Below are 21,678 nucleotides of genomic sequence, written 5' to 3' on the forward strand. Positions count from 1 at the left end.
CATATTTTGATTTTTTTTATTCAATTAAAAAGCAAATATGTAACAGTTTTCTTAATGTCATTAGATTTTCTTTGGGTAGAAATAAGTTATAGAGTATATTTAGAAAAAGAAAAAAAGAAAAAAATCCAAATCTAATATATTCAACTTAAAATAATTAGGATATGTATGTTTTTAGATCAAAGATATATAACATCTAGATATTATTTTCATTTTACTTTAAGGGATAGTACCTTTTTTTACTAGTGAGTATTTTTTTTAGTGTACATGCAAATACATTTGTCGATTTCTCTTCTTTTCTCTTTATTTATTTATTTTTTTTATTTTTAATCTAGTGGATGCTTGGACAAAATTAACTTCTAAAAGAGGTGGTATAAGTGGTAATAGATGAAATTATAATAGAAAAAAACAATTAAAAAAGTGATGCATTGAAAAATATTTCATTACACTGTTTTAATTGACAATGCTTATCATTATAGGTATAGTTTTACAAAAAGAAAATATTGAGACACCGTAGTGGTACCTAATATATAAAAGATTTGAAACTGTTGAGTAATAATTTTTTTTTGTTAATTATATAAAATATGAATAACTTCTATTTTTTTTTTAATTTGTTTTTGAAAAATTGTTGATATATGCATATATATAAGTTGTTTTTAAATACATAACAAGATAGAAATTGGTCTTTAAAATTATGTTTGATTTCTAGAAAGTTTGAGAGAAAAAAAGGGAAGAAAATTATGGGTAAAGAAAAATTTATAAAATTTTTCTTTTATTTGAATGTACCATGAAAAAGTGGAGGGAAAGAAAATTAAACTTTGTTTATATATAAATTGTTTTTAAATACACAAAGTAGAAAGTGGTCTTTAAAACTATGTTTCATTTCTAGAAAGTTTGAGGGAAAGAAAATAAAAGAAAATTATGAGTAAAGAAAAAGGGAAAGAAATGTATACAATTTTTGTTTATATTGTGTAGATTAAAAGTTGAGGAAAAGAAAATCAACGTTAGAGCTTTTGTTTGGATATATATTCTACTCTTTATTTTCAAAAATATAAACTTTTATATAAAATAACAACTCTTATACAAAAAATAAATATAGTCAATGCCTTATATTTTTTAAAATTACTTTAAAAATATTTTAAAATTTGGAATGGCAAATTTTTTTTAATACATGAATTTTTTAAATCATTTTTTAAAAATGATTACATTTTTAATATAAGATTTTTATATACAGGTTACTATTATTTTTTGTATTTTGTTTTCAAAAACATAAAATAAGACATGTATTCAAATAGACACTAAGGAGTTTACTTCCTCAAATTATGCTCACATTTACTCAAAGAGATCATTTTTCCTTAACTTTTCTTTATTATTCTTTTATCACATTTCTTTATGATATTCAAAACATAATATATATATATATATATATTCTTAAAATTTGTTAATTTTTTTATACTATATTTATTTTTTTGGGAAGATATTAAGAAAAAGAAAAAAAATTAATGAAAATAATTTTCTTATATTTGGTTTAAGATAAAAAAAATATGAAAGAAAGTCAAATATACCTAAAATTATTTAGAAGCGTTTAAAATGATTAAATAAGTGAAATGATTTTCAATAAATATGTGTAAAATAATTTATTAATTTTATATCTATTTTTCATTTTATTTTTATTTTTATTTCATTTTACTTTCTTTTTCCAACACTTTCCTCAACAATTAAATGTAGGGTTTGTACCCTCAAATTATGTTTGATTAAAGAGAGAGGATGGACCATGTATACCGAAAGACATCATCTCCAATGAACATGATATTATAAAATAATGTATACAATAATATATGTTATGTTATATTTATATTTAGTTTGTAAAAGGAAGAAATACAACTAAAATGGAATATATAATGTAATGTAATGTTTGATATTTGTTTAAAATAAAAAGTATATTAAATTCCAATATTTATTTACGTTTAACAATATTAATGATTAAAATTTATAAATAATTTTTTTTTATGTTATATTATTCAATAAATAAAAATAGCTTATATATATATAAATTTTTTTTAACCAAAATTATTTATTTTGGAAAAAATTTAATAAAAAATATATTTATAATGCATAGGATAAGTATATCTTACATAAAAGTGATAAAATAAAATAGATAATATATGGATAACTTATCCCTTATCAAATATAGGATAATATATGGATAACTTATCCCTTATAATGCATAGGATAAGTATATCTTACATAAAAGTGATAAAATAAAATAGACTTTAAAAATCTTGCGTTGTTTCTTGTCATGGGCGACGAATTCAGCGCAGCCACCACATAGACCGAGTACTGGAACTGAATGAACAATACCTGAACACTATTACTTCCTCTCCCACCTCATTCACCATTCTTGGAGGAGCAAGGCAACCGCGACACAAGGGACATGTGCCATTTCTATGTCCAACCCATCTGTCCAGGCAATCTCTGTGAAACATATGACCACACCTCAACTCTCTTATCTCTTCTCCTTCTCCTATCGTGCATAGGCACACTGCACACTCTACTACCTCCTTCGACCCCGGATTGGGTTTGTAGAGCCCTAGGCTTAGCCCCTGGTCACCATTTTCCAGCACATTCATATTGTGATGAGAATTAGGAAAGAGAGAGTAGTGAAGCAAGAAATCCCATGCCCGTGACAAATGGGCAGCGGTTGGAATTATGTAATTGAACAAGATGGAGCGAGGGGTGATCTTGGGAAAGAGCTTATGGCAGATGAAGATGAAGAAGCATGACCACATGAGAATGGGAAAGAGAGGAAAAGATGGGGTTGTTGAAACAATGCCCATGGTCGCTGATTTCAGCAAGAAAGCCAGCTTTTTGAGTATAGATCTTTGCACCCAAAGCCACACGTATCTATATTCATATGCAGCTTCTTAATATATATAGAAGCTTTTGCTCTACTTACCTACGTATGTAAAGTTCAGTTGTTTTTCGGATTACGACACGTTGAAGCCGCCAATTATTTCTTCTTCTTAATAAGGTTACTTTTAGAGGGAAAGTTTCTTTCTTCTCATTTTTCCTAATTTTATTTATTTTATTTTAAATTTTCTTTTTACTCTCTAGAGTCTTTGGCTTCCAACAGTTGTGTAACGCATTAACTGTACGGTCTTTGGTTGGGCAATAAAGATTGAAGAAGGGTATGTATCAAGAAATTTAACAGGTGAGCAGAAGGATTTGATTGGATTAATTGAAGTTGGATAAAAAATTAATGGATGGATTAGAGGATGAGAAAATGAATTCCAAAAATTCAAGATTTTTCAATGAAACCCATTTTAGGATTTCTGTATGTCTATAGAAATTAACTAATTAATTGGATCAATCTTTTAAGACTCAAACGGCTAAACCTTCCAAAGGAACATCAATATTTCTAATATGGGGGCTGCCTTTTCTTTTAATTTGGTCGTGAAGCATACCATGAAGAATTGAGTTTGAGTCTCCCAATTGTCTAACTGTTCATGTGGGGCAAAATGTTTTGTCAAACCGACAAAACCAATACTGTATGGAACAAAAATCAGCCGGCCATGCAAAGCAATACTGACCATGTATTTTAGATACTAAGCCTAGTTTCCTCTCCACCACAAAAAAGGTCTATAATTACGTACGACAAGAAAGTGTTTAACTCGTTTTACTCGTTGAAAATCTCTTTGGAGATGAATTATTTCTTGACTATCTCTAAACAAGACACATAGATGAATTATTGATCGATTGTAAATATATATATATATATATATATATATATATATATATATATATATATATATATCTATAGCAATGGAGTGAAGGTAGGTAGCTGGACCTATTTCAAAATTCATAACCTAGTTAAAACTCTTTCAGAAGGTAGTTGAGCATTGCAGCCTTCTTGGACTTAAATATTGGCCCACATTCCAATAAATGTGAAGGTGGGTCACAAATTCATTGGAACATATAATCACCTGATCTTGAGTCATATGTGTATGTGAAAGATGATAGAGATTGAATCAAGTGTTAGACAAAACTCTCAACAGGTGGGGTTATTATTCTTGTAGTGCCTCTTAGCTTAAATTTAGGGTTAATACTGCATTTTCTTTTAAATTTCAATGAAGGAACCCTACATGCGTATTAATAAATAATTTTTATGAGATGGAATAATTATGCACATGAGGGAGAAGGAAATTAGGGCTTTCAAATCCGGAAATATTGGGAGCATGTCTGAAATGTTGACATATAAAATGATAATGAAAAATTTATTTTATTTCTCCTTATTATTGCATGTAAATTATTTATTGAAATGTGAATAAAATAAAAATATTTATTTTTTAAAAAATTAGAAGCTATTAACTTTATAATTTTGATTTTTTTTTTACCATGATTTAGCTTTTATATATATATGTCAAACATTGTGTATAAGAGCGTGTGTTTTTAATAAAAGCATTTTTAAGATAATTACTTATCTAGTATTTTTCTAGAAAACATCATAAGTAATTTTTTAATATCATGATTTAAAAAAAATTTAATTTTTTTTTTTAAAATTTACTAAATATTTAATTTTTTAAAAAAATATTTTTTTAGGTTAAAAGTGTTTTATAAAATTATTATCAAACGAATTTTAAGTTTTATTATATTTTTTAGTTATTTTTTATTGCCTTAAATCATGATTTTGATTCGAGAATTATTAAACACAACGGCGGACCAAACACTCCCCAAATCTACTCTTTTTTCTTTCTTTGTAAATAAATCAAGGGTGTGAAATCTCAAAACTATCATCTTTTTCAACTTTTTCACCTTATCCTAACTCTACCCCCTTCTTCGATTCATATTTTCTTTTCTTTCCTTTTCTTTCCTCCATTTTCTTCCTTTTCTAGTCTTCTCCTTCGTAACAGCCATGTTGAAGAAGAGGGTTAAGTTTTGGGTGAGTGGGGTTGAGAGGTTGTAGAAGAGTTTGGGTTTTTTATTTGACACCTATAATTTATTTTAACTAAGAAAAAACTGAAAAAAGAACAGTACATGTAGAGTGATTTCAGGTGGATATGTTCAACAATTTTCTCCTGATTTTAGCAGAGAGCTAACTGGAATTAATAGAAAACTTAATTATGACGAGCTCTCATTAATAAGTTTGATTGTTCAATTTAATTCAGATCTGAAATGTGATTGGGGGGCAAAACTTGGCAGGCAATAAATAACCTAAATAACATATTAATTCATAAATTAACGAGACTGATTTGAGACCATTGAAATTAATAATCATTCATAAGTCTCTTTATGTTGGATACTTTCTATTAGAGACTAGGGTTTTATTTTCATGTTTGAAAGCACTACATGAAAAATGGGAAACAATGACGTTTTTTAAGCGTCAAGAAAGGTAACAGATGACGCTTCTCTAAAGCGTCCTCTTAGCCTCTGTCATTGTATGTCTTAGGCAACAATGACACTTTCAGGAAGCGCCATCTTTGGCTGAAAAAAGCCCACCAAAATAAAGGTTCTGTTTTTGGCTGAAAGATGACTTTACAAAACTCTAAATCCGATCTTCACCGTTCAAATTTAAGATTAATGACTTATGAACCTCTCCTTCAAATTTCAACTCGATCGGACCACAGACGAAGCAGGATCGGACATTTGATGAAATATGGGCATGATGAGAAAAACCTGCGTTTTTCTCTCTTCTCCTCTTTCTTTCTAATGACTTTCTGAAACTCCAAATCCAATCTTCACCGTTCAGATTGAAGATAAATGAGTCACGAAACTCTCCTCCAAATTTCAGCTCAATCGGACCACAGACGAAGTGGGATTGGACCTTTGATGAAATCTGGGCATGATAAGAATAACTTGCGTTTTTCTCTCTTCTCTTCTTTCTCACTAAAAACGGTGGCTCTCTCCCTTCTTTCTTGTCTTCCAAAAGTTAGGGTTTTCAATGGAGACTTTATAATAAATTCTAAAATACCATGCATGTCCTTTTTCAATAAATTAAAAATAGTATTCTTTATTTCATCTTTCAATAATAATTTTTATATATTGAACTCATAATGAATTTATATTGTTTAATTATTTGATATTTTAAGTTGATGTTGGTTTAATTTGAATATTGATATTTAAAAAAAAAACTAATTTAATAGAATGAGCTTAATTCCCATAAATATTAGAAAATTTTTATAAATATTTTTATTGCATTTAGTTTTATTGTGAGTCTAATCATCATTAAATTAATTTAAATATTAATTTATTTCATTTTAGTTAAATATTTTCAAATTTATATTCATTAACTATAAAACCTTCTCAAATAAAAGGGTTAAACCCAATAAATGTGGCCCAAGGCCCGAACAAGTGCTCAAAATAGGCCATTTTTTTGTGGTCCTCAAATAAATTAACAAATTATTTTTAAATGAAATATAAGATAATTTCTAATTTAATAAAAATGAAAAATAGTTTATGAAAATAGATTGTATTGATACAAACTATAAAAAAAATTATATCAAATAATAAAAAAATAATTTATTAGGATTTTATTTTATTTATATCCAATTTTTTTTAAAAAACCTTAATGTAGCAACTTTATGTCATTAATATTAATGTCAATTTACCATAATTAATTTATAGAATAAAATTCTAATATCAAAATTTGTATAAGTTAACTTAAAAACAAAAATTTTAAAAGTCAATACAACTATGACACTTATCAGGAGCGTCATTACATACCCATCAAATAATGATGCTTATAATAAGTATCAAGGTAAATAATAAAACTATGATGCTTCTTATAAGCGTCATTATATACACAGTTATAAGGAAAAAGATGACATCAAATAATGACAATTATAATAAGTATCAAGATAAATAATACAACTATGACACTTCTTATAAACGTCATTGTATACCCTCAATAATGACGCTTTTAGAAAGCGTCATAAAATAAAACGTCATTAATTTCAATTTTTGTAGTAGTGAAGGAATTTTTGTCACCAAACTTTCTTCTTTGAAAATAATATAGTTTATTCAAAATTAGATCATGTAATTAGTATTTGTTATAATAAACTTGCTTTTTTATCTAAGTTTTTGTATACTTATTTATGTTCATATTATCTTTTACTATACTTTCAAACTCTTCATTTTCTAAATCTTTTTTACATACCTTGGATACGACGAGTGATTTACGTCTATTACCTAGGATGGAATATATTTGAGCTTACTGTTCTTTACTTGCTATTATCTTATTTGTTAGCTTTTGTTACATTGTTATTTAGGAAATTCCAAACCTTCCATAAAATTTGATATATGCTCTTTACGTGGTAAAGTATATTAATTGATCATAAAAGAGAAATATATATAACTCAAGGATTGAAAATATTTGCAGTGATGCTTTCATTAACATAACAAGTGATACTCGTGTCATGGTTGAAGATTTCTAGAAGAGTAAAAAGAATGCAGCACAAATATATTACCACATTGTGCAATTAATTTTGCATTGTTTCTAATCATGGGCAATTAATTTAATGCAGCCACCACATTGTGCAATCCCTGGAACTGAATGCACAATACTTGAAAGCTATCGATTCCTCTCCCACTTCGTTCACCGTTCTTGGAGGAGCAAGACAAACTGCGAAGGGACATGCGCCATTTCTATGTCCAACCCATGTCTATAGGCAATCTTTGTGAAACATATTATCACACCTCAACTCTCTTATCTCTTCTTCTTCAATCTTGCATAGGCACACTGAATACTCTACCACCTGGCCTCCTTCGACCGGCTCCGGTTTGTAGGGCCTTATGCTTAGCCACCTGATCTCCATTTTCTTGCACATTAATTTTGTGAGAATTTGGAAAGAGCGAGTGGTTGGTGAAGCAAGAAGCCCCATGCCCATGTCAAATGGGCAGCGATTGGAATTATACAGTTGGACATAATGGAGTGAGGGGTGAACCTGCGAAAGAGCTTATGGCAGATGAAGATGAGGATGCATGGTAAGAGGACTTTTTGTTGTTTTACGAGGAGCCTTTGGTTTAAAAAATGTTCGAATCTGGTGAATAAATCTGCCGAACTTTCATTAACCTGGGCTGCAATAAAAGTGGGACTCAGGTTCAACAAGTCTCTTAGTGCTGGATGTTGGCATTCTTTCCCTTCCATGTCCCTCCGTCTTTCTGATTGTTTAAGCTGAATTTGGAGTCCAATTTTTACATTACTAAGATAGACAGCTTTACATTAACTTATAGCATGGCCATGGCAAAGTTCGTTGGATTGTGAAATATAAATTAGTCTTGTTGTGCTACCCATCTACGGGGTTGAACTTCTATTTAATAATTTTATTTATTTATTAAATAACAAATTTGTTCAAATCATATTTTTAATTCTCTTATCATTTAGGGATTCATTTTGAAGAGAAAAATTGAAGTATGACCACAATTGAAAAAATAAGGAGAAGCTTTACCATTATAATCTTTATCTTTCATTTCACTAGTAGATTCATGAATGTCGATACACTTCATGAATATAAGGATCATATTGATCATCGAACCATATTAAAAATTTCTCGATTTTATTTATTTATTTCTGTTGGTATGTGTGATTGATTAACAAAGAATATGCTTTGCTTTAAAAGGAATAATTGTGTTAAGGAATACACCGATTACCATTAGAAAAGTGGGGTGCGGAAAAGCTAGGCACAGGGGCACGGCTGGCCCAATGCAGTAAAGATAGTTTTAATTACTGTAGTACATGCTCAGACTTCGTGGCAATAATAGCTGGGCCTTTTTTTTTTCAATCTTTTCTACCAAAGCCCCAATGCGCCTGCCTCTCTATATGGGTTGGCCTGTTTTCTTTCTACCAAACACCCCCTCTACTCTCTTTTCCCAAAATCAAGTTTTAGTCCAACTACTTGGTATTTCTTTCTGAATGAAGTTCATTTTGTTATCTAAACGACCTAGAAACAAGGATCACGCAGCATAAACATTTCAACCCTTATCAATAATAAATCAGGATTACATGCACAAAATTTCAGTAAGTCTAACATTTGATTCATATTTCAGCAATGATAGGGTTCTTGATCACTAACTACGCACTAAATTCTTCGTTGAACAATGAAATCACGCATCTGGTTGCTCTTGTTCTAAGGTTTGCTAAATGAGTGGGCATGCCTCTTCTAACTAAGTTGATCAATTATTTGGCAAAAATGGGCCTAATTGATTCGCCTTTTACCAATAAAATCAAGAAGACATGACCAAACTTCTTATCAAATCATATGTAGCTGGAAGTGGAATTGCAGTACTTCAACAATTCTTTCCTAAACTTGATCTGAATTTTCGGTCTAAGGAATATAACTACATCTCCATTTTGTTAGCAGTTTGATTACTGAAATGGGTTTTTATACATTTGACAGATGATCATGAAGAATTTGGAGGTTTTATGTATCATTTATAGAAATCAAGTTGAAAACCAGTGAACAGCTGACTATTAATTAATAAAGGAAAGGTGCCAATGTTGCCTGTGCATGCCTTGGTGAATTAGCTCTTATATATATAAGACTACCCACAGATGAACTTGGGGATTCATTCTATGAAATGAACTGGTTGTATGTGGCTATGACTTACCGTAGCCACCAATTACACCGGTCACTGGAACTGAAAGAACAAAACCTAAACACTAGAGTTTGTTCACCAAGCTGTCCGACTGCTCTACGCGGTGCAAGAGAGCCACGGCACAGTGGACAGGTTGCGCGCTTATATTGAAGCCATCTGTCCAAGCAAACTCTGTGAAAGAGATGGTCACATCTCAATTCTCTGATCTCCTCTCCTGCTTCAATCTTGCATAGACACACAGCACATTCTTCTCCCTCCTCGCAGCCTAACTTGACCTTATACTGGCTTATGGTGGGTTGTTCATCGTCATTTCCTGGCATGTGATCAAGTGTGTAAGCTGCAGAGGAGAAGTGGTGAATCAACAAATTCCACGCCCGACTCAAATGGGTCGTGGGTAGAACCATGTAGCTTGACACGATCGACCCTGGAAAGACTTTGGGAAGTACGGCATGGAAAATGGAAATACAGAATGAAAGAAGCGAAGAAGGAAAGGCTGAGATATGGGGTATCTTTTCTTTTCCTCTTGGAAAATATTGAGGATTTGAAGACCAGAGGGTTGTGCCAACAGTTTATATAGAGATAGGAGCATGGAAAATGTCAAGCAATGACGGTGATTTTTGTGGTGATTGGTGAAGGTTGCTTGCTCAATTATTCGACCCGTGGACCCTTGTATAATTGCGGGGACTCCGAAGGATAAGAAGACTGGGCTATAAAAAATTAAGGTATACATTAACTGTATTTTTTATATTAAGGTTGCTTCTCAAAAAATGTTAAAAAAAGAAAAAATATGTTAGAGAAAAATAATTTTTTTTCCTATTTAATTGTCTCATAATAAAATTCTAATATATATATATATATATATATATATATATAAAATTAAAATTAATTAAAAATACATCTATTTTCAAATTATTAAATTTTTATATAAAAGAATTAAAATAATTAAAATAGATTTAAAATAATATAAGAAATAATTTATTGATTTTAAATCTATTTTTAATTTTATTTTATTTTTTTTTTATTTTCTTTTATTAATATTTTCCCTCAAATATTTTAAGAAGCAAACACAATCTAGATGGATTAATTATTAAAAGGATTAAAATCTTGGATTGAAGAATAAAATTTTATTAATCACGTGCCCAAAAGGATTGAGAAATTTATAGTAAATAACAAAAAAAAAATGTATGAACGTGAATGGATGCAAATAACATCGGCTTTGACTTTTCTAAGACATGTGGATTTTTCACGTGGGAGGAAATTTTCACAGTCCTTTGCCACGTTTTTAATGCAAAAAAAAAAACAAAAAAACAAAAAGATGCTTTGACCCACCAAACACGTGACAAGTTCCCTATATTTATATTTTCACATGCTCTTGTTTCTGGATAGTAATGGGGTGTATTTTTTTTAGTACCTGTCCCATCCTGGCTTTAAAGGGACGGGTTTGGGTATTGTCTTATCCTACTCCGTCTCACACCTCGATTATATATAAAATTAAATTTTAAAATAAAATAAAATTAATTTTTATTTTACTATTTTTAATATATCGATAATAATAAAATATTTTTTAATAAAATAAATTATAAAATATAATAATTTAATTTTTTATAAAATATATTTGTTTTAATATAATTAAAAAAATTTAAAAGTAATTTTTAAAAGAAAATTAAAAAGAAAAATTAAACGGGATGAGGATAAGAATTATTTTGAATAAATAGGGTAGGGTTGGGATGAGGTTGACCCATCCCGAAGTGGCCCCATTCCTTCCTATTTTTTAGCTAATTTGTATTCGCCAATGTCATTCATCTTTATGTTAGACTTGTTGATTATTTGTTTGAGTTTCTTTTTAATATTGATTAATTTTACTTAATTCTTTACAAATTCATTATTTGAAAAAACTCCAATAATTTTTTTGTTATGTTTGGTTCTCGAAAATGATGAGAGAACATGTGAGAAAAATAAAATAAAAAGAAAAAGTAGAAAGAAAAGAAAGTGAAGAAAAATAAAAATAAATTTAAAATTAAATTAATTATTTTTATATGATACTCCAAACTCATTTTAATTATTTTCCTTTTTTATGGAAAGAATAAATAATTTAAAAATACATAAAATTTTAATTAATTTTAATTATATATGATTTTCTTTTATATTTTCTATGTTGGAATCACATATGATAAAATAATTTTTCTTAATATTTTTTTAGTATTTTTCGGAAACCAAATATAGCATTAGTTTATGAAGGGATAACAAATTAGTAACTGTTGTGAATTTGTTCTAAAATAAATGTAAAAAAAAAACTGTTTTCTTCCAAAAGTTTGTGAAATACGTTTTATAAATTAGAAATCCATATACCTTTTTTGTTTTAAAGAATAAGAAACAATTTTCCAAACATGCATCAATTTCCTTGCCTCAATCTTTTTGAATATGATTAATTAGAAAGCAGTATGACAAATGTAATAGGAAAAATGTATTTTCATATATTCATATAAAATAGGAATTTAAATTTATAAAATATAAATTTCAAGAGCTATCTAAAAATAATTAACATTTCATTCATTTTTTTAGTCAAAGGTACTACCTTTGATCAATTATATATAATCTTTTAATAAAATAAGTACTATTTTTGATTATCGTAAGTGCATGAAACTTGAATTAGTTTTAAAGAATTCTTATTTTGTAATTATTTTTATATGAGTATATAAAATAAATTTTGGTTGCGATATTTTCCACTATATTCTTTATAAAAGAATATTAATCTTTTACGATTTCTTACTTATTGTCAAATTTTGATTAAAGGGTGATGGGTACTTGCCCTCAAAATAAATTTAATGGCGGATAAAGAATGACTTGTGATCAAATGGCCATCATTTTCTTTGCTTACATGGAGAGTGAAAGAAATTTCTTTACATATATGTTTCAATCTTTTTATATATCTATTTTAATATTCTTTCACAGGCAGGCTTGTCTAAAGTTTTTGGGTCTATTATTTTCTTATTTAGTGGAAGACAATTTTGTCGAGGTTAGCTATTGAACTAACGGAAATTTAAATACTTTCTAAAATGAATTAAGAGTGTATTTGGTAGTAATTTTAGAAAATATTTTAAAAAATTTTATACTTAAAATTTTGTATCTTTCAAATATTAAAAAAAAAAAGAAAAACATTTTTTAAAATTGTTACTAAACGTACACTAATTGTACCATCATCAAACATTAGTGAATATGAAGCTTGCAACAAAAATTTTCAGTAATAGAATAAAAATTAAGCTAAACATAAAGCAAGGACTAAAAATCCCTACAAAATTAATTTAAAAATTTTTATTTTAATTATATATAATTAAATAAGATAAAAACATATACATACAAATTTTAATATGTAAAAATAAATAGACTTGATTAAGCTATTAATAAAAACAAACATACTTAATATTAAACTTTATTCAAATTTAAATATAATATTAATTAAGTGTTGGATTGTGAAGTTAAATCTATTTCGTTCGGGGATATCGGAGGTTGATCTCTCACTTGACTTAACTCATGAGGATTGTGCTTCATTATAGTGTTTTTATTTATATATTTTTTATTAAGAAATTATTGAATGTTTGATGCACTCCATAACAAATAGGGATGCTCGGGTGGGCGACAGAGAGAGTGCAATGCCACTGTTTAAGATAGGGTTGGGGCTCAATCATGGGCATGGTCAAGCTTTTTAGTTGATGTTAAAGGATTGGAGTGACAAAAAGTGGGGATTTTTCTCAATAGTACGGTAATTTAAAAAAGTTATGCTTAAATTACTGTAGTAGAAGAAGTTATTACAAATATACGGTAGTTTTTGCCACCTAGGAAAGAGGATTTACCACTTAGGAGAGAGGAGAGAGGAAAGAGGTTCAGCGGATAAATTTTTTTTTAAACAAAGGGAAATCGTCTTTTCAAAAGACGAGTTCCATGAAAAAAAAAAATAGTATTTAAAAAAATTCCCCATTTACAAGGAAACTCGTTTCTTGAAGAGACGAGTTCCATGAAAAAAAATATATATATAAAAAAAAAATTCCTCAAGGTATATATTTAAAAAAAAATTCCTTTTAAAATAAAAAAAAAAAAAACTTCCACAAGGGAAATTCAAGAGACGAGTTTCCCATGGGAAAAAATTTTTTTTTTTAAAATAATTTTTTTTAAAAAATTCCCAAATTAAAAAAAAAAAAAAACAATTCCACAAGGAAACTCGTCTCTTGAAGAGACGAGTTTCCCATGGGAAATTTTTTTTTTTTTTAAATTCCTAAATTAAAAAAAAAAAAAAACACAATTCCACAAGGGGAACTCGTCTCTTCAAGAGACGAGTTTCCCATGGGAAATTATTTATTTATTTATTTATTTATTTTTTAAATTTCCAAATTAAAAAAAATAATAATAATAAAATAAAATTTTCCACAAGGGGAACTCGTCTCTTCAAGAGACGAGTTCCCCATGGGAATTTTTTTTTTTTTTAATATTTTTTTTTAAATTCCTAAAAAAAAAAAAAAAAAAAAAAAGCCCAATTCCACAAGGGGAACTCGTCTCTTCAAGAGACGAGTTTCCCATGGGAAATTTTTTTTTTTTAAATATTTAAAAAAAAAAATTCCCAAATTAAAAAAAAAAAAAAAAAAAATTCCATAAGGGGAACTCGTCTCTTCAAGAGACGAGTTCCCCATGGGAAAATTTCTTTTTTTTTAAATATTTTTTTTTAAAAAAATTCCTAAATTTAAAAAAAAAAAAAAAAAAACAATTCCGCAAGGGAACTCGTCTCTTCAATAGACGAGTTCCCATGGAAAAAAAATATATATATTTTTTTAAAAAAGTTCCCAAATTAAAAAGGAAAAAAAAAAAAACAATTCCTCAAGGGAACTCGTCTTTTTTTTTTTTTTAAAAAAGTTCCCAATATATATATATATATATATATTTTTTTTAAAAAAAAAATTCCCAAATTATTATTTAAAAAAAAAAAAAACAATTCCTCAAGGGAGGGAACTCGTCTCTTAAAGAGATGAGTTCCCATAAAAAAAATCCCAAATTATAAAATAAAAATAAAAAATTCCAAAGGGGAAATAGTCTGTTTAAAAAAAGGTAATATTTTTAATATATTTTAAAAAAAATCCCAAAATAAAAAAAAAATATTGCAAAAGGGAAATCGTCTCTTCATTAAAAAAAAAAATCCCAAAATATAAAAATAAAATAAAATTTACTAATTTGGGAACTCGTCTCTTCAATTGAATTGTGTGGTTGCGTCTCTTCATTAAAATTTTTTTTTTTTCCCATGGGAACTCGTCTCTTGAAGATACGAGTTCCCTTGAAGAATTGTTTTTTTTATTTTTTATTTATTTTTAATTTGGGTATTTTTAAAAAAAAATCAAGAGACGAGTTCCCTTGTGGAATTGTTTTTTTTTTTTTTTTAATTTGGGAATTTTTTTATAAAAAAAAAAAATTTTTTTTAAAAATTTTCCCATGGGAACTCGTCTCTTCAAGAGACGAGTTTCCTTGAAGAATTGTTTTTTTTTTTTTTTTTTTTATTTGAGAACTTTTTTATATAAAAAAAAAAAATTTCCCATGGGAACTCGTCTCTTGAAGAGACGAGTTCCCTTGTGGTATTTTGTGTGTGTGTGTGTGTGTTTTTTTTTTTTTTTTTTTTTAATTTGGGAATTTTTTTTAAAATATTTTTTAAATATATATATATATTTTTTCCCATGGGAACTCGTCTCTTGAAGAGACGAGTTCCTTCGAGGAATTGTTGTTTTTTTTTTAAATAATAATTTGGGATTTTTAAAAAAAAATATATATATTTTTTTTCAAGGAACTCGTCTCTTCAAGAGACGAGTTCCCTTATAAATGGGGAATTTTTTTAAATACTAATTTTTTTTTTCATGGAACTCGTCTTTTGAAAAGACGATTTCCCTTTGAAAATTTGAAAAGATGATTTTGGTTTAAAAAAAAAATTATCGGCTGAAACTCTCTCCTCTCTCCTCTCTCCTCTCTCCTAAGTGGCAAATCCTCTTTCCTATGTGGCAAAAACTACCGTATATTTGTAATAACTTTTTCTACTACAGTAATTTAAGCATAACTTTTTTAAATTACCGAGAAAAATCCCAAAAAGTGGACGAAATGAATTCCCCTTCAAGACAAATGATTTCTATTGCTCAAAGTGAAGCAATATACTAAACCAAATGCCACGAGTCATGGGCCCTAGTAGAGATGTGACACATTGGCCAGAAACCTCAAATTGTCAAGAGACGGTGACTTCCAATGTTAGACACATTGCAATGCTGGGGTTGCACGGATTCTCAAAAGGAGGTTGAAGCCAACACGGTGGGAGTTTGGTTGGAAAATAAAAAATGCCTTTAAGCGAAGCAAAATACAAAACAACTCATTTCATGGCGAAAAATAGAGAAATCTTCCACCACATACCAAAATGGTACCATGATTGAATTAAATTTGTACGGATATCACATGCTCTTCCAACTAAATTGAGTGATACCTAAGGATTTTAATGCTTATTGAATAAAAAGCTTGAAATAATTAAAAATATGGAGAGATGAGATGACTTAAGACTGGCTTGATAACTATTTTTAAAAATAGTTTTGAAAAATAATTTTTTAAAAACTATTCTTTTTTTATTATATATATATATATAACAAAAGTTTGTTTAAAAATCTAAAATATTTTAAATTTGATTTTTAATATTTTAAAATATGTTTTAAAAATAAATTTTATATCTAAATTTTTATTTTTAAATCATTCTATATATTTTAATAATTATTTTTTAAAACAAGAAAATAAATGAAAATAATAAAAAAAAATAATTAAAAGATGTTATATGAAAACATTCTATTTTTTATTCTTAAGAATAAAATAAAATAAAAAAGGATTTTTGATTGGCAAACATATTTTCTTAGTTTTTGTTTCGGAGAACAGAAAACTATTATCGAAAACAATTATTAAATAAACTCTTAAGACCTATTTGGTTCTTGTTTCCAAAAACCGTTTCTGTTCTTGAAAATAAAAAACACAAAAAACTTATTTAGGGAAGGGGATGTGTTTTTATTTTTTGTATTCTCAAAAACCATTTTTTTAAGAACAATAAAAAAATGTTTTCATTGTTAAAAGAATATATATTATTTTTCATATTTTTTCTTCTTTCTTTTTGTGTTTTCTTAACTGTTTTTTGTATTTTCACAAAGGTGAGCTCCACCCAACCACCACACCCTCACCCAAAAATATTTTTTTCTTCCTTAAATTATTGAAATTAATATACTTACATATGATGACAAAGTCATAATTTGTTTAAGAAAATTATAACTGGTGTAAAAATTTTAAAATAAAATATATATTTTTTTAATTTAAATGAATTGTGCATATGAAAATTATTTATATATTTATAATATCAAGTAAATGAAAGAAAACGCTTTATTAATTAAAAAAATAAATTTCAAATATATTTTTTGTTTTATTTATTCTAAAAAACTTTTTTTATTAACTCAATAAAACATATTTTTTTTAAAACAAACATATTTTCCAGAATTCAGTTCTCAAATACAATTTTTTTTTTTTTTTTTTTTCTGAAAACATAAAAAAATGTTCTTAAAAACTGTTATAAAAAAATGTTTTCTAAAACAGTTTTAAAAAACAACAACCAAACATGACCTTATATTTTCCTCAAGTCATAACATTGGAAACAAACTTTATTTATAAATTAAAATTTTAAAATAAAATTATTAAACATAAAATCAAATTACATTAAGAGAGTGTTTGACAGTAATTTTTAAAAATATTTATAATATTTTTAACATTTGAATGATAAAAATTTTTAAGTGTTAAAAATATTAAAAACATTTCTCAAAATTACTATTAAATAGGCTCTTGGTAATTGTTATCTAATTCTTCTGCTCTGAAGGCAGAAATTAAAAATTGCTATTCCACATCAGGCTTATACTCGAATTCAACTAATATTCTTAAATTTATGATAAAATTTAAGTCAGGACCACTTACTAGCACCATTCTTTTCGGTATTCGGCCAGACTAATTGGCCTACTTGGTGGGTGGGTCTGACGCGTCTGTTGATTAGAAGGTTGAAAACAACATTCATCCTATTCCATTTTTATATTCAACGATCTCGACACTTGGATTCTCTATTCTCTTGAAAAATTGCTTGGTATTTGTACTTTTATGAACCCTAAATTTTATTATAAGAATAAGAGATAATTATTTGCAATAAAAAAGTAAAGCAACCCCCCCTTTAAGGAGGCTTAATACTCCGAAAAATCTATGGATTGAATATATACATTTGATGGGAATTTTTACTCTAATTATTAAGAATAGCAATCCCACGTAAATTTTTGTACATATTCCTTAAATTTAGTGAAATTTGGATTTACTATTTCTAACCTTGTGGTTTTACAACGATAAAATATTAGAGATGCTTTATGGGTGATTTTTTTTTTTTTTTTTCATGAATCATTGAATTCATACATGATTGAAATTCTTATCCTAATTATTAAGTTTCAATCTAATAAAAAATTTATACAACACTTTTGGTTAAATTGAAAAAAGGTTCTCTATTTATCCTCCTTAGGTGTTTCTAGAGTTTTTAAAATTTTTATTATCATTTTAATATTTTAAAACAAAAAATATAAAAATAAAATAAAATTAAAATAGTAAATATATTAGAAAATAAAAAATAATGCGATGAATAAATTTAAAATAAAAAAATTAAAATTAACATAAAAATCATTATTTGTGAATTATCTTATAAATAAAGATCAGTTATGACCAAGTCCAGACATGGATTGAATATATACATGGTGACTTTAAAACCAGAGGCCACATTCAACAATCAAATATGACTTTGACATTATAATTTAATTCATTGATTAAGTCATGTTAATTAAGAACTTCAAATGGAGAGCTTCTTGTACTAATGGGTACATTCAACACTGGAACGATCAGGTGACATGTATAATTCTAATTTAGCTTTGCTGTATGAATATGAGCGGCTGTGTCTCCGGCTACAAATTAAACTTTCAACTAGCTTACAACCATATTTCTACAGAATATTACTAAAATAGTTCAAGTTGAGGGCTAGAAACTGCCCACAGACAGGCACATTGAAGCACCAAATATAATTTGCTGTTCTCACCAACTCTTTACCGTTGGGGTACTACATGCATATGGCCATGGCTTAGCGCAGCCACCAACTATTCCGGTCACCGGAGCTGAAAGAGCAAAACCTAAACACAAGCACCTCTTGACCCAGCTCAGCAACAGCTCTACATGGAGCTAGAGAATCACGACACAGCGGACAGGTTGATCGCTTATACTGAACCCATCTATCTAAGCAAACTTTGTGAAACAGATGATCGCATCTCAAGTATCTTATCTCCTCTCCTTCTTCAATCTTGCATAGACAGACAGCACATTCTTCTTCTGATTCCTCAGAGCCTAATTTAACCTTATAGTGGCCTATCCTGAGTTCTTCCTCACCATTTTCCAGCATGCCAAGTGTGTAACTTGCAAAGGAGAAGCGGTGGAACAAGAAACTCCATGCCCATTTCAAATGGGTAATGGGTAAAACTATGTAATTCACCATGATCAATCTGGGAATTACCTCAGGAAGATGCAGAAAGCGAGAAGAAAAGTAGAGCGGGAAGGCTGAGATAAGTAACAAGGGACCATTCAAAGCTTGTCTTTTGAAACTACGAGGAAATTGCACAGCCCTACATCTCCTTTCATACCAAAAAACTATTTGTTAAATAGAACTGATTTCATTGATCACCTCATATTCCACCAACTTTTTGAATTGTCATTTTTTTATACGTCTATATTTAACTTAATTAAACTTGTTTTAGGTGACTATTCTTCATGGAAACGTAAAAGCTTGCCCTCTTTTTTGAAAAAACAGGCTGCGGCCGTGAAATTCCTGTGCAATTTAGTCACACTTTTACTGCAAAAACAGTATAAAATATTGTACGTAATGGCAATCAACTTTGAAAATTATAAGGAAAAAAAAAGAACAGTAGAATGCGTTGAATAGTCAGAACAGACAAGGAACTCTCACAATCAATGCGCGTGATGGTGACAAAGAAAATTGGATTGCAGCTACATATTTAGCAGCCTCGCAAATGTCATTATAATAGAAGAAAAAAATGCAGAATATTGAAGACATGAGGTCAGATTGGCAATATTTTCCAAAACCGGATTTAAGAAAAAACTGTTTTTGGAAACAGTTCTTGACCAGCTTAAATTGTTCATTGGAACAAAATTTTATATGAAAATTTAAATATAAAAAACAGCTTTCTCAACTCGTGGTTCATGAAGGTATCCGATGCAAGAGTTGACAATATGTTCTCGATCTGATCTATATTGATGTTTAGAATAGTATACAAAAAGGCAACTGAAAACGTGTCATATTTGTTTTAAAAATTAATCTCACAAAGAATGATTTTCTTCGTCAAATGTATTTTTTTCTGTTCCAAAGATGGCAAAATTGTTTCCAAAAATGATGATTTTCTCCGTCAAATGTATTTTTTTGTGTTCCAAAGATGGCAAAATTGTATCCAGAAATGGCTTCCAAACAATCCTATGATTGTTTTTCAAATATGATCTTGACACATTCAGAATTATGGTCCGGTGAAGAGAAAAGGCAGAGATCCAAATTTAATCTGGATTTGCCATTAAGGTAGATAAGTATCGATTCAAACATCTGTAGGTGACAAGGCTAGTGCCACAAATCCCAAATGGACCCACAAAAGACGATCTGCATGAATAGTACTAGGCTATTTACAGACTCATATTTTCTTTAGCAGTCAGGAATGTACTATGTGGCCTGTGCTGATACACATGTGCCATCAATGCAATAGTTGGTATTGAAATATACCCAATTTTCGGCCAGAATATTATTCCAGATGAAGAGGATATCAGTGAGTTAGTCGGAAGCTGGAATCAATCAACAACCAATTCAGGAAATTAAAGCCACAAAAATGAGAAATCTATGAAAGCAATTGTTAAATTTACGTAAAAGTAGACTGGTTTCAATGCTTGGCTGAGAAGAAACAGCATCAAACTACATAATTTTAGAATATACATTGAATAGGAGTACTTAGAAGGCTCTGATTGATGACAATGATCAATTTAGCGCAGCCACCACATACTGCGATTGCCAGGACTGGATGAAGAAAACTTGACCACTATCACTTCCTCTCCCACCTCATTCACCATTCTTGAAGGAGCAGTACAACTTCGACACAAGGGACATGTTCCATTTCTATGTCCAAGCCATCTGTCCAGGCAATCTCTGTGAAACATATGACCACACCTCAACTCTCTTATCTCTTCTCCTTCTTCAATCTTGCATAGACACACCGCACACTCTACCACCTCATTCGACCCCTCCTCAGGCTCATAGAGCCCTATGTTTAGTCCCTGGTCAAAATTTTCATGCACATTAATTTTGTGCGAATTAGGAAAGAGGGAGTAGTGAAGCAAGAAATCCCATGCCCAAGCCAAATGGGAAGCAGTTGGAGTTATATAATTGGACATGATGGATTGAGGAATGAACTTGGGAAAGAGCTCATGGCGGATGAAGATGAAGGTGCATAGCATCAGAATGGGGAAGAGAAAAAGAGGTGAACTTGTTAGTAGAAAGTTCATGTTTTGTGATTTCACGAAGAAAACCAACTTTTGAGGATAGAGCTCTGCACAAAACCACAGATATAAATAGCTTTTATTGGCAGCCGTATACGTATTAAATTTTCGAAACAACAGTACATAAACAAATATGTCTGTATAAATATACACAATGAAAAACGTGTTCAACAGCTTTTACTTTTCAAGGTTTTGCTAAACAGCTAGGGCCCACGCTATGACTTATGTTGACAGAGACCACAACCAATGGAAAATTCTCACATTTAGAAATCAATAATATGGTCATTTGATTTCCAACGTTCTCTTTCTCGGGCAAGGATCATCATTCATCCAAGGTACCAGAGTCTCTGGAGGAATTCTTCAACTTTCCCTTTCACTCCCGGGAAGATACACGGGACTTCTCAGGAAGGGAGGTAGGCACATAAGACA

The 21,678-nt window shown here is 28.9% G+C and overlaps 3 protein-coding genes across 3 annotated transcripts; all 3 read right to left on the reverse strand.

Annotated features, from left to right (window-relative positions):
- Window positions 1-2,193: 2,193 nt before the first annotated feature.
- LOC117924484 (E3 ubiquitin-protein ligase RNF181-like) lies at window positions 2,194-2,875 on the reverse strand. Its single transcript, XM_034843106.1, has one exon. It carries the CDS (start codon window positions 2,832-2,834, stop codon window positions 2,310-2,312), a length of 525 nt encoding a protein of 174 aa, XP_034698997.1. The 5' UTR covers window positions 2,835-2,875; the 3' UTR covers window positions 2,194-2,309.
- A 15,644-nt stretch (window positions 2,876-18,519) lies between these two features.
- LOC117925724 (RING-H2 finger protein ATL5-like) lies at window positions 18,520-19,204 on the reverse strand. The gene has a single exon (XM_034844816.1). The coding sequence runs from the start codon at window positions 19,193-19,195 to the stop codon at window positions 18,788-18,790; it is 408 nt and encodes a 135-aa protein (XP_034700707.1). The 5' UTR covers window positions 19,196-19,204; the 3' UTR covers window positions 18,520-18,787.
- A 1,382-nt stretch (window positions 19,205-20,586) lies between these two features.
- LOC117924532 (RING-H2 finger protein ATL47-like) lies at window positions 20,587-21,284 on the reverse strand. The gene has a single exon (XM_034843173.1). The coding sequence runs from the start codon at window positions 21,253-21,255 to the stop codon at window positions 20,737-20,739; it is 519 nt and encodes a 172-aa protein (XP_034699064.1). The 5' UTR covers window positions 21,256-21,284; the 3' UTR covers window positions 20,587-20,736.
- Between the last annotated feature and the right edge of the window lie 394 nt (window positions 21,285-21,678).

The sequence above is a fragment of the Vitis riparia genome, chromosome 1 (genome assembly GCF_004353265.1).
Source record: "Vitis riparia cultivar Riparia Gloire de Montpellier isolate 1030 chromosome 1, EGFV_Vit.rip_1.0, whole genome shotgun sequence".
In the NCBI taxonomy this organism is placed as follows: domain Eukaryota; kingdom Viridiplantae; phylum Streptophyta; class Magnoliopsida; order Vitales; family Vitaceae; genus Vitis; species Vitis riparia.

Coding starts and splice junctions, on each gene's coding strand:
- LOC117924484 (XM_034843106.1), bottom strand. CDS start 2,834: ATGGGCATTGTTTCAACAACCCCATCTTTTCCTCTCTTTCCCATTCTC.
- LOC117925724 (XM_034844816.1), bottom strand. CDS start 19,195: ATGGTGAATTACATAGTTTTACCCATTACCCATTTGAAATGGGCATGG.
- LOC117924532 (XM_034843173.1), bottom strand. CDS start 21,255: ATGAACTTTCTACTAACAAGTTCACCTCTTTTTCTCTTCCCCATTCTG.